Source organism: Bos indicus x Bos taurus, chromosome 2 (genome assembly GCF_003369695.1).
Source record: "Bos indicus x Bos taurus breed Angus x Brahman F1 hybrid chromosome 2, Bos_hybrid_MaternalHap_v2.0, whole genome shotgun sequence".
NCBI lineage: Eukaryota > Metazoa > Chordata > Mammalia > Artiodactyla > Bovidae > Bos > Bos indicus x Bos taurus.
The window spans coordinates 64428137-64441978 of NC_040077.1; the positions used below are offsets into that span (position 1 = coordinate 64428137).

Below are 13842 nucleotides of genomic sequence, written 5' to 3' on the forward strand. Positions count from 1 at the left end.
ACTCTCATACATTTACTTACTATACTGTGGCCACAGGAGTTGAGGCTGGGAGAGGATCTGATAGCATCAATTTTCTGGCTGTGCTGTGGTTTGCAGTACTGTCTTCTCTATTAAGAGAAGCCACCCTAAACTATTATGAATCAAATGTCGAAACAAGCATATGAATTAAAGAGCAGGCCCATTGAAGAATGCCCTGTGCCATGCAGGAGACTCCAGAAGCCAGTTTTATGGATTCTTAAAGCATCTCTTTGCTACTACTGCACTTTCTTGCCCCAAAACTTAATACTATAACTGGATCCCAAATATGGTCAATTAGATTTTCCTGTCCTTCTCTAATATTCCCAACAACAACAACACAAAATACGAACTTACGGTGCTGCCTTGGACATTATTCAGATCCAGTAGAGAGTTGGCTTGACTCTTTAACATTAACTCTTGTTCTTCAAGGCCCCCTGAAAAAGAGTCTTTAAGATGTGGAAAGTGAGAATCAAATTCATGATTAATTTCCCAATGAGAAACAAGTCTAATCATGTCATTCAATTCTTCATTTTTTTCTGGGTCAAATCCCAAATAGGTTTTGAAGCATGATAAAACAGAGTGTGTGGTGAATTCCTGGGGGTCTTAACCATCTTATGAGGAGCCAGTCACAACTGTGAAAAAAATTATAAACATACGGTGGGCCTCATTTTGAGTACCTGATGTCCTTACATTACTAGATTTCGGCTTTCAAAAGCATGGTGCAAATCAAGAAAGAAATCTTGATGACTCAGTCCACATTTTATTGTTTTCTTGACCAAGGTAAAATGATAAAATTCTCATTTTAAGAAATGGGGAAAATGATGTTCCAACTAGTTATGTTAATATTCTAAAAGAGAATAGCCTCTACTTACAATTTAATATGTATCCTCATGACACATTAAACTAATTTTATTCCTATTATTAGCAGCCAATAAGAATAAACAGTATGGTTCAATTACAAATAGAAAGGTCTGTTATCTTCAAAGTTTCCCTGACCTTTGGCTACTGAGCTATAAAGATCTGTACCCTAAATAATATGTGTTGCTGTGCTGTGCAAAGTCACTTCAGTCGTGTCTGACTCTTTGCAACCCTATGGACTGTGGCCTTCCAGGCTCCTCTGTCCATGGTGTTCTCCAGGCTAGAATGCTGGACTGGATTCCCTTGCCCTCCTTCAGGGGATCTTCCCAACCCAGGGATCAAACTCGTGTCTCTTAAATCTCCTGCATTGGCCAGGTAGGTTCTGTACCACTAGTGCTAAATAATCCATTTATATTAAAAGTAGTTGTCTTGTTAATTCAAAGTTATTTTTGGGCAGTATCAAACTCAAAGAATATTCATTCTTCAGACTACTCAAGAAAACAAAATCTTAGGAAAACCAAGTAAATCTGAGTATATTTGTGGAAATTCACTATTTTGAGGAATTCTATTAGGACACATCATAAAGGTAGATTTAGAAGTCAAAGAGACAAAACTAACTTACAAACAGAAAGAGACTCATAGACTTAGAGAATGGATTTATGGTTACCGGGAAAGCAAGGATGGGGGAAGGGATAGTTAAGGAGTTTGGAATGAACATGTACACATAGCTATACTTAAAATGGATAACTAACCAAGGTCCTATTTTATAGTACAGGAAACTCCACTCAATGTTATGTGGCAGCCTGGATGGGAGGAGAGTTTTGGGGGGTATAGATTCATAGGTATGTGTCCCTGAGTCCCTTTGCTGTCCACTTGAAACTTTCACAGCATTGTTAATCAGCTATACCTCAATACAAAATAAAAGTTTTTCAAAAAGAAAGACAAGCTTTTGAGATTGGACATGGGGGACTGTATTAACTGTTAATTATTTTGTGTTAATGAAGCTAATCATATTAATAACTACTGCATTAATTAAAAAACCAGGCTCCACTGAGAGAAGTAACCCATTTTGTAGACCTCTTGTGGATTCTTGGGAAACATCACCAACCCTGCCTTCAGGACAGTGGAAACTAGTGAGGTACACTTCTTTCTGGCATTCACCAGCACACACAGGAGTCTCTATCTCTGGATTAGTGCAAACTCTACAAACACATGAATCCATAAATGCAGCTTTGTGTTCTGCCTCTGTTGTGCAGACACTTGAGATTTGCTTGTTAACATTCAGGGGATTCCCTTCAGCTCAATGTGAAAAATGAGGATTTTTCCTCTGAATGCATATCCTTGCTTCCTTGCCTTCTTCAAATCTGCCTCTCTCCACACAGTGAGCTCCCCAAGCAGGATCAGGATAAGCCTGCCCATGAGGAAATTTATGTTGCTTTCTGCTCACATACAGATGGCCCTGGAGTGAATATGATGCAGTAATTCAAATTAGACTAGCACCTTTCGATCTGTTTATAAATGGTGCTGTGTCCCCATGAGTGAATTAAGAGCACTGTGGTTTCTGGGCAACAGTATTATTCTGGCAAAATTTGTGCTGAATTAAAAATATATATCATCTAGGAAAGAAAGAAGAAATCCTATCTCTCCCACATTTAGCCAGAGTAAACTTCAGTTTCCGTGCTCTTTTTAGTTATTGTCGACATAGATTTAGTCTTCCTAACTATTAAACCAGGATAAGGGAAGACTGGGTTAAGAACATCAGAGTCACAGCCCACCTGGGGATTGTCCCTGCTTCCATGCTTAGATGTGTTAGCTTCTAAGTGAGGAAGCTTATTTGGTAAGGAAACAAGTTGGTGCACTTGGGCAGAACCCAGTTCTAAACCAGCAAAGTTTCCACATGAACAGTTTCATCTTGAAACTGAAAATTAGTCAGCTTTTCCTCTCACTCCTGAGCTTGAGGAAAGCTTTTCACTGCAATTCAAATGGAGAGGTAGGGTGGGTTGTTGAGGAAAGCAATGGAAGTAGGATTGGAAAAAGAAATTTAAAAGCAAATGATTTGCAAACAATTTGGGAGACCATACAAAATATGTTCTTCATTCATATAATTCTCCAATCCTTTCTCCTTTAGCAGTGGGACACTGGGCTTTCTTAGCAGAGATTAGTCAGCCAGGTGGTAAAGGGTGTCCAGGCTAGGGACTGAATCGCAAACCCTGGCCTCATTAGGATAATATTCTAACTATCTAAGCTAATTAGTTGCAGATGAAGCATATGAACTGTGGACTGCATATTAAATTTGACAGAAAGAGTAGGGAGTTATTTCTGGGAGATGTTTGGTTTGTTTTACCCATGACCAGGAGCCCTGCATCTTAACCCCATGAGTCACAGCCCATTTAGTCTTGTTGTACCTCTCACCTGTTATGACTTCTCTCTGAGCAGTTAGATCTACATATAGGTCTGTAGGACAATGACAATCTAAGGAGCCAGGGGACAAATGAGTAAAAGAACTATTAGATTCATTTGTTCATTCACTTAAAAAAGAACTTATTGAACACTGACTCAGTAACACTAGCTATGCTTAGTTGTCAGAGATAAATAAGACAGTCACTAAACTTAAGGAACTCAGAGCTCATTAATAAGATGCACGAGGTTATGATGGAGAGGAGCTCAGAGTATGAAGAAAGCACAAAGGTAAGGCTTCTCCTTATGGAAAGAAGACTACCCACTTGGTGGTCCACTAGGCTCGGGTACAAAGGAGATCCTGGGCTTTACCTTTCCAGGCTTTTTTCAGATCCTGTGTGGTTTCAAGGCTGCCTGGAGACCCACGGGGCCTACTGCAGCAGGTCAAGGGCACTCCTACAGCAGTGTCTGGAGACAAACTGCCAGGTCAGCATGCTCACTAAAAGTGGCCAAGATTCAGAATAGTGTAGCAGGCAGAAGCTAAGTGAAGGTCAGAGTGCCATAGAGACCTCCAGGCTGTAATCAAACAGAACAGACAGCCTGGGAATAGCCTCAGGATCTTCACACATAGAAGCAGAAGGGCCAGCAACACATCTGAAGACAAGTGACTTCTCTCCAGGTGTAAGGAGACACCACACCCAAATCTCCTTTCTCTGTAGAGATTGAGATCCACACAGCCAGACCTGCATACACCTAGCAACCATTTGTGGAAGAAAAGCAGTTGCTTCTCTTCTACATTTCTATCCAAGAGATAAATGGTCTACATTTAAAAACAAATTAAAAAAAAATAAAAACAAATAACTTTGTCAATAATTTATTATGAAAAAAATTTAAATACAGAAAAAGTTGAATGCATTTTATAGCAAACACTGTAAACCCACCAACTAGATTCTACCATTCACTTTTACTTGCTCTTCTACATATCTAGCCATGTATCCATCTCTCTCTCCATCCATCATATAATCATTAAAGCATTTCAGAGTAAATTTTAGGCATTGATATATTTTGGCCCAAATTATGTAGATATGGGTATGTATATTGCTAATTAGAGTTCCATATTTGTTTACTCTGTATTTTTTGTTTCAGGGTAAAATTTATGTATAATGATATACACAAATCTTAAATGTAGCATTGGATGAATTCCAACAAATGCTTGTATTTGTGCAATCCATTGAAACCCCTAGAGAGAAATAGAACATTAGCATCATCCCAGGAAGTTCCTTGTGTTCCTTACCAGTCAGTCCTTGCCCCTCCCCTGCCCTCTCTTGACAATCACTGTTGTTAAATTTTACATCATAAATTAATTTTCCCTGTACTAAAGTTACATATAAATGAAATCATGTAGTATTTAGTCTTTTGTGTGTGCCTTCTTTCCCTCACCCGAATGTTTTTGAGAGTCTTCGATACTGCATGTATCAGCTTATTCCCTTTGATTGCTGAATAGTCTTCCAATGTAGGAAATATATACAAGCATACTTTGTTTTATTGTGCTTCACTCTCTTGTATCAGATCAGATCAGATCAGATCAGTCGCGTCCGACTATTTGCAACCCCATGAATCGCAGCACGCCAGGCCTCCCTGTCCATCACCATCTCCCAGAGTTCACTCAAACTCACATCCACCGAGTTGGTGATGCCATCCAGCCATCTCATCCTCTGTCATCCCCTTTTCCTCCTGCCCCCAATCCCTCCCAGAATCAGAGTCTTTTCCAATGAGTCAACTCCTCGCATGAGGTGGCCAAAGTACTGGAGTTTCAGCTTTAGCATCATTCCTTCCAAAGAACACCCAAGGCTGATCTCCTTTAGAATGGACTGGGTGGATCTCCTTGCAGTCCGAAGGACTCTGAAGAGTCTTCTCCAACACCACAGTTCAAAAGCATCAATTCTTTGGCGCTCAGCTTTCTTCACAGTCCAACTCTCACATCCATACATGACCACAGGAAAAACCATAGCCTTGACTAGACAGACCTTTGTTGGCAAAGTAATGTCTCTGCTTTTGAATATGCTATCTAGGTTGGTCATAACTTTTCTTCCAAGGAATAAGTGTCTTTTAATTTCATGGCTTCAGTCACCATCTGCAGTGATTTTGGAGCCCCCCCAAAATAAAGTCTGATACTGTTTCCACTGTTTCCCCATCTATTTGCCATGAAGTGATGGGACCAGAATGTTGAGCTTTAAGCCAACTTTTTCACTCTCCTCTTTCACTCTCATCAAGAGGCTTTTTAGTTCCTCTTCACTTTCTGCCATAAGGGTGGTGTCATCTGCATATCTGAGGTTATTGATATTTCTCCTGGCAATCTTGATTCCAGCGTGCCCTGCCCCAGGTCCTTCAGCCTTCTTTCTGTTTGAACCACAGTCCCTTTCTTCTTGTCTTAAAGTGAAATTCAGTCATGGAGGTATCCTTGCTTAAATTGATACAGTTTCTCGAAATGAGAGGATTGGGAGTCAAATAAAGTAAAACACAAGGAGAAGCAATTTGCAAGTCACAGCAGCAGCTCTCAACAAACTGCACAGTGTAGGTGAAGAGAATATGGCATGCATTTTAGCAGAAGTGGGTGAGTTATGATCTTGAAGCCTCTCACATAAGAAAATACGAGGGACAATTGAAAAATTACATTAGTGATTTAGTTTTATGTGACTCATCAGCAAATACACAAGTTAAAGTATATTTCTTAAAAACAAAAAGCATGTCAGCTTTTGGTTCAAAGAGCCTTATGAGTTACTAATTTGATTTGAGGAGAGTGACTTCTTGTTTTTGTGTTCATTTTGTTCCATTTCTGTCAAAAATGACATACTAAACTGAATATTTGATCACAAGAGTCACAAAAGAACACTTCAGTCTAATGGTCTGATCAGTTCCCAGAGTCTCATTAGGCAAAAAAGAGAGGGCAGGATTTGGGGAGGAAGAAAGGAGTGTGGACGAGTTCACTTTCCTTTACCTGCTGTTAGAATAAATTGCTCCCAGAGTGCTCTGGGATCCTGTTTTCTGATAATCCTTTCATTATTGAATGAATGAAGTTCTTTAGGACTCAAATCATATTCTCTGATTGTGATATTATTAGGTTGTTTCCTGCCTTGAAGAGATTCAGGAAACCATCATCTTTGAACATTTACTTCCAGAAGAATCTTCCTTTGTTGTGCAGGGAGACTGTCTCTATAAGACATGGGTGCAAATCCAATGACAATTCCCCAGTCGTGTGCTCTTTAAATGGGGGTCTGTGACAAAGGTGGATCTCTGGGCACAGGGAGATTTTGTTTCAAATTCTCACTGATCCAGCTCTTAGGTGGTTTTGAATTGTTATTCTCATGAATTCTTTTTTAATGTCCTTTTTTTCTAACTTTAAGTTTGTGCCCCTTTTAAGCAAAACTTTTTTTTCTTCCCCTAGAGAAAATACTATAGTGGTGGTGGTAATTAAGTGATATATACCATAAAACATGGAATCTGTTTTTAATTAAATACAGTTCTTACATTTTTATCTATGTTATGTAAAATATACTATTTGCATATGAATTTAGTTTATTTGTCTGATGTGTATAGGACTTAACTTTTAAAAAATAGTTCACTTAATATGTATTAAAATTTATTACATTTCACCAAGTGTAATTTTAGCCTAGACTGTTTTTAGTTATGATAGTTACTTGACCCATACTTAGAGGACAAAAGGATTTAATCTCAGGATAGACAAAAGTGGGGGAAAAAACAGAACTAGAAGATATTAATTAAGGTTAGTGTTTAATGATATGTTCAACAAATCAGCAACTTACAAGCAAGAAACTCTACCTGTGCCTGACTTGGAGAAAGGAATTGATTATTTTTAGTTCACATTTGGGAAGTGGATGGTGTAATTGTTCTGTGTGCAGACTAGACTCATACACCAGCTATCAAAATAATAAAACAAAATAAAGTGTCACTGGACACTGCACTACAAGGGATGGTGCTTCACAGTTTTTGATTTTTAAAATAAGGGAGTTTACTAAATGATAATCTTTTTTAAAAATGTCATTAGGGGATAAATAATGGTATATTCTTATAAGGTTCAAAATATTTTTCTGTCACCAGATTCATAAGGGTTGTGAAAAGATGAGACAACTTAATTTTTTTTTTTATCAAGAGTTAAGCTGAGTCCCTACAACTCTGTTCCAAGCTGTAGCTTGGATATATAACTGGTTTTAATTAATAATGAATTTGTGCCAGAAAAGTGTTCACAGTATTACTGTGGATCTAGGCTGCTTGAGATTCTGTTTTAACAATTTTCTGTCCACGCCCTCTTTTTTCTTTCTTATTTTTTAAACTGTGAAGTCAAGAAGAAAGGGGAGAAGGTGAATAAATGTTTTTCTTTTTAATCCAGCAACTCATGCATAGAACTTTTAAATATACAGAAGAGATAATTCAGCAAGATATGCACTGAAACAAAAAAAAAAAAAAAAGATATGCACTGAAACAGAATTCTATTCTAATTTATTGATGACAAAGACAAGATTTTATTTTAACTGAGCTTTACCTATTGGGCCGTAGTTAAGCCAAATTTTTATATAAATGATTAAAATATGGATTGACATGAGAAAGACTTTCAGTCTCTTTGCTAAGGTAGGAAAAGAGTAGATTAATATTTAGGAGATGAGAGTCTAGTCTCTGCTGAGTGATCTTGGGCAAGTTATTCACAGTATCATTACCCTTCTCTTTTTTCCTATTTAAAATGTTTGTATTTATTTATTTTGCTATGCTGTGTCTTAGTTGCAGCATGTAGGATCTTCAGTCTTCCTTGCAGCATGCAGGTTCTTCCAGTTGCAGCATATGGGATCTAGTTCCCTGACCAGGGATTAAACCCAGGCTCCCTGCTTTGGGAACTCAGTCTTAGCCGCTGAACCACCAATGAATCCCTACTTTTCTTGTTTATGATAGGTTTAGCAAATATCATGGAAAATCTACTACCATTAAAGAGGTTGTTTCTGTTTCTATAAAATGAAATTATAAAGTATAAAAATCACTTATTATTTCAGAATTTGTAACTTCTTCACACCTATTCTTTTCTCATAAACTTACTTTGTCTTTTCTACCAGGTCTTTCTAACCTCTCCTCAGGTCAGAAATAATATTTTTGCTTTCTTGGGTTTAGCAGCTAATAGGTGTTCACAAATATAACTCCTAACTAGGAGTTAAGACTCCATTTAAAATCATTTCCTTGAATGTAAATAAAGCCTAGTGGAAAAAGGATGCTGTTTTTACAGTCATGAAAATAGTTTAATCCTAACTCCCTATCCAACTAACCATGATCGTGTAAGTAAGCCACTTAACCTTTTTGGGCCTCAGCTTTATTATCTACCACAGAGATATAATGATATTTTTAAAAGTGCATTGCCACTGCCATATGCTCATTCATATCTGACTCTTTGTGACCCCATGTACTGTATCCTGTAAGGCTTCGCTGTCCATGAGATTCTCCAGGCAAGAATACTGGAGTGGGTTGCTGTAATCTTCCTCCAGGGGATCTTTCCAGCCCAGGGATCAAACTTGCGTCTCCTGCATTGCAGGCAGACTCTACCTACTGAGCCAAAAGTGCATTATAATGATTAACAGATGAGAGAATTCTTTGACAAGTTTAAAGTACTACTTAATAACCATTAATAAAATGAGATATGTGAAACTATTAGGAACATATTTTGTTTTCCTGGATGGATTCATGAAGAGGTGGCTTGTGTAAATGTGCAAAAAAATCAATCTCTGCACACTGATAATCAGTGTCCACCATCTTCTCCAAATCCTGAAAGGATAATGGTTCCACTCCCTGAGAAGGCAGAATTTCCCCAATTATAACCCTGGTTTGGATTAGCCTAGTTCATCTGCAGTGTCTTTTCTCTGCTGCTAAGTAATGATGCGCCATATGAGAAGTTGGCTTTCTGAACCACACTACCTTGGTTATTGTAAAGGCCTTGCCACTTCCAGGAATGCATAGACCCCTACAGCCCCTAATTTGTCTTGCTAGATGCCCGCGTGAGAGAGAGGGCTTAGTCTACTTCTCCCTACAACTCTTCTGAACTAGGATCATATTGAGTTACTAGAATACATGCTTCAGGATGGGACAGGAAGAGACAGACGACTCAGGCTCTGGGCACAAGAGCACTGTGTTCAGTGTGTTTCATTCAGGCGACCCAGTCTCAGAATTCTGGTCCATGAATCTTCACGGATAAGTCCCAAGGACAAGGCCATTTGAATACAGTTTGAATATACATTTTCATTGCTTGTTACAGAGTAAGCATTTAATATTTTAAAAAAAATGAATCAACCAGAGATTCACATAATAATGTCTTCTGAGTGTTTACTTTATCCAGAATTGAAGGATAAATTAAGAATATATGACGTGGTTCTATACAAAATATTATAATTTACTTCAGAGGACAAAGCATGCATACATGAAATCTTTGAGGATTAGAATGGAGAATTTTAAAATGAAAGAATAAGTATAGGGTTGTAAGAATTCACAGAAGTAGGGTACTAGTAAGAAGTCTCTTAGGAAGTGAAACTTGAGGTGGATTTTGAAAGATGGATGGCCCATGAGAAGATGAAAGGCTGTTGGCATTCCAGAAAGTAGTAACAGCTTGAGACAATGTCTGGAAATGGAAATGAATGTGTGTGTTTTACTCTTCTCTTTTGGGCTTGAGAGGGGAGGTATTGGGAAGGGGTACATTGACGTGGGTACTTAATAAGATTATGGCATACAATATATGGTATAATGTGACCTATAGAAATATTCTTAAATGTGCATTAAGATGTATTTATAAAGATATTTATTAATTGAAATAGCAAAAATTTTGAAGCAATTTAAATTCCATCAGCAGAGAAATGTTTAAAAAATTTATGGTACATTCACATTATGGAATATTAGAAAGTAGTTGAAAAGAATAAAGTATATCTTTGTGTGCTGACATAGAGAGATCACAATGGGAAGATGTAACAGTATATTAATGGTGAAAATGCATTCATGTAGGATTTGTCAACTTTGAAAATTGATTTTTAAAAAATCAGAGTATTTCAGAAAGATTACTGGAGTGACATTGTGTCAAATTGAAAGTGAAGAGGGATGTTGGAAGATGTTTGCAATAGTACAGACATGAGAGTCTAAGGATAGAGACCTGAATGGTAAACAGAAAGAGAGAGAAGCCAGGGCCATTCTGCAAAAGGATCGTAGAGGACTTACGACAGATTCTTAATACAGGGGATGAAGGCGAAAGGAGAGAAAAGAGATTCCTAGGCTTTAAGCTTAGGGAATCATTTGCTAAAGAATGATTTCTACTAACTGAATAAGACCCATGTTAATAGGAAACATTTCTTAAATTATTTATTCGTCCATCTATCTATTTTTGTTTGTTCACTTTTCAGGATGGAAGAAACAGTACGAAATCTACTACAGAGTCAAGGACCTCCGGAACAGAAAAAAGAAGAAACTGTTAATATAATGGTCTATCAGGTACACCATATGTCTTACTCTTGGCTGGCTATTGGTCAGCTTGTTTTGCTCAGATTTCTCTATCTCTGTCCATTCTTACCTGGAGATAAATACGAAAGGACGGTCCGACCCCAGGGCTGAAAGCCACCCCAGTTACCTCTGTTTGAGGAAACCTGTTCACGTTTACTTCATTCATTTATTTCTTGTACTTTGTGAAAAAGAATCACAGATTTAGTTGTATGAGAGTGCAAAATGTAAGTTTATAGTGATGCAGAGAGACCTAAAGAAGTATTATAGAATTCTAACCAGGGCTGAAAAAGAGGTATCTGGGAACAAAGGGGAGGGAGTAATTCTTCCTGTTCAGGGAGGTAAGGAATACTTCTCAGTGCTGTCACATATAAAGTGGGCCTGAGGAATAGAGAAACAAGAGAAAGAACATTCCAGGCAGAGGGAAGCCAACGTAAAGGGGCAGGAGTGTGAGTGTGCGTGACAGGCTCCTGGAGAGGAAGACGATCCCAGGATGCTGAAGATCTGCTTGAGGTTATGCCTGTCCGCTCCGCTTATGTGTGTAGCCTTGCGCCTCAGGCCACATGAAATCTATAGACATCCAAAGAGAGCCAGTGGTCAGTAGACTAACAAGTTGTCACCTTTTGATAACCCTTATCCCCCGGTGCTTTAGCACTAGTAAAATGAGGGGCTTTCCTGGTGGTCCATTGGTTAAGAAGCCACCTACCAATGTAGGAGACATGGATTTGACCCCTGTTTCTGGAAAATCCCACATGCTGCATGGCAACCATGTCCCTTCACCCCTTCTACTGAACCTAGAGCTCTAGAGCCTACGAGCTACAGCTGGTGAGCCCATGCGCCACAACTACTGAAACTTGAGTGCCTAATAAAGCCCATGCTCTACAACAAGGGAAACCACCTCAATGCGAAGCCCTTGCTCTGCAACTGGAGAGTAGGCCCTGCTCTCCACAATTAGAGAAAGCCAATGCACAGCAATGAAGACCCAGCATAGCCAAAAACAAATAAATCTTTAAAATAAAACAAAAAACACTAGCAAGGTGACTAGACCAGGAAGCTGGGCATCTAATCTGAGCATGACCCAAGTTGGCCACACAGATGAGAAGACACTGACAGCAGAAAGAGGCCCAGGCATTCTATCTAGATCAATGGAAGGCTTTTATTGAAAAGCCCTTAAAATCACAAATAAACACCCAATATCCATTGCACAACTATGCATAGAGAGCTTTTAAAAGCTAAAAAAGTCAAGGGAATGGGTCAAAGTTTAAGATGATCACTGGATGGCCCCAGGTTTTGGCTAGCTAAGAAAGCAAGTGGGTTTGGAGAGGCAAAGAAAGGAACCCAGCTGGTAAATGGTCATTTCACACTAGCTTCCCTGAATTCACAGGGTTTGGGCTCTGCAACCCAACTTATGATGACAGTATTGAGAGAAATCTAATAATAAAAGTGACAGTATCATATAAAGTTAAGAAATCTAGGTAGAGTTAGCCTTCAGAAGTCTGTGTGTGTGTTTACTCTTTAAGTAATGTCTGACTCTGTGACCCGATGGACTGCAGCGCACTGGCCCTCTGTGCGTGGTATTCTCCAGGCAAGAATACTGGAGTGGGTTTGCTGTTTCCTTCTCCAGGACATCATTCCAACTCAGGGATTAAACCTACCATTCATTTCTTTGCCGCTTACAGGCTGTTTCTTTACAGCTAAGCTACCGGGGAAGCCCCTAAGTCTGCGTCCTAAATTATTGACTCTTGAGACATCTGCTGCTGCTGCTAAGTTGCTTCAGTCGTATCCGACTCTGTGCTACTCCATAGACGGCAGCCCACCAGGCTCCCCCGTCCCTGGGATTCTCCAGGCAAGAACACCGGAGTGGGTTGCCATTTCCTCCTCCAATGCATGAAAGTGAAAAGTGAAAGTGAAGTCGCTCAGTCGTGTCCGACTCTAGCGACCCCATGGACTGCAGCCTACCAGGCTTCTCCGTCCATGGGATTTTCCAGGCAAGAGTATTGGAGTGGGGTGCCATTGCCTTCTCCACTTGAGACATCTACAGGTCTACAATTTGACACTGGAGACAACTGTTCTCCATCTCCAGTGAAAACAATGCAAGGTGTTGACTTAACTCAGAGGAGATTAAAGTTAGCTCCATAAAGACAGTAGAAAAACCACTAAAATCTATTTCTAGGGAAAAGGTTGATATTCTTCTTGAGGTCATCTTCACGTGGGGAAGGCATGCCCAGCTTTTCCTGGTGAATGGTCGCCTGCAGTTAAGATAAGGTTTTAAGTGCTTCGAGGTCTGAATCTTTCCTAGGTAGTAATATCTTCTTTGGCAGAAAATTGAAGTATAAGTTTAAAAAAAAAAAAACATATTGACTTTGCATTAAATGGTTCTGTTTAACCTTAAAGAATCATATTCGCTGCCCCCTGGTAACACCTGGCTTCAATTAGAACTAAGTAACTCAGCATTCCTTCTGTGCTTTTTTCTGTGTCCTCATCGCGGCTGTTTCATCCAGGTTCTTATTTTCTCTTAATCATTCTTTGCTTATCTCTTTACCACTTATTAGCCAAATCTGTGGTATAAACACTTATCATCAGAATTCATTTTATGAAACCAGAAGCTTCTTAGAAAAACAGAGACTTCTAAAAATGTGTTTTAAAAGCTATTTCCTCTTTGAGAGTTGCTACTTGGAGGAGGGGCCCACTGTGGCGCTGACGAATGGTTGAGCAGGCCTTCTAACCTCGCTGTAACCTTCTGGCGTTAGTGGTCTCAGGGTAACTGGTAACCATTGCCTGGTAATGTGTTGTGTGGTAATGGCACTCGACAATGGCTGCCTGCTAAGGGCTGTGCACTGTCCCACTCTGTTACGATTCCTCTTTTTCCTTGATGCTTCTCAATTTTAAGGAGAATACCCAGGCTTGTTCAGCCAATAGTCGATGGAGGGGTTGTCCTTAGGAGAGTGAAGTAAGAGGCCTCAGGCCGGCAGGTGAGCTGGGGAGGAGGCGAGGCACAGGGAACAGGCTGGGGGTTGTGTCCTGCCAGGCCCCAGAGCT

General features: G+C 39.4%; 1 protein-coding gene across 6 annotated transcripts in view; it reads left to right on the top strand.

The window, feature by feature from the left end:
- NCKAP5 (NCK associated protein 5) overlaps window positions 1-13842 on the top strand; it is a 1219674-nt gene that overhangs the window by 833559 nt on the left and 372273 nt on the right. For all 6 annotated transcript variants that reach the window (XM_027562077.1, XM_027562091.1, XM_027562069.1 and 3 more), the window contains one exon: window positions 10710-10797. In XM_027562077.1, the coding sequence (XP_027417878.1) occupies window positions 10710-10797 (88 nt within the window). The remainder of the gene's footprint in view (window positions 1-10709; window positions 10798-13842) is intronic.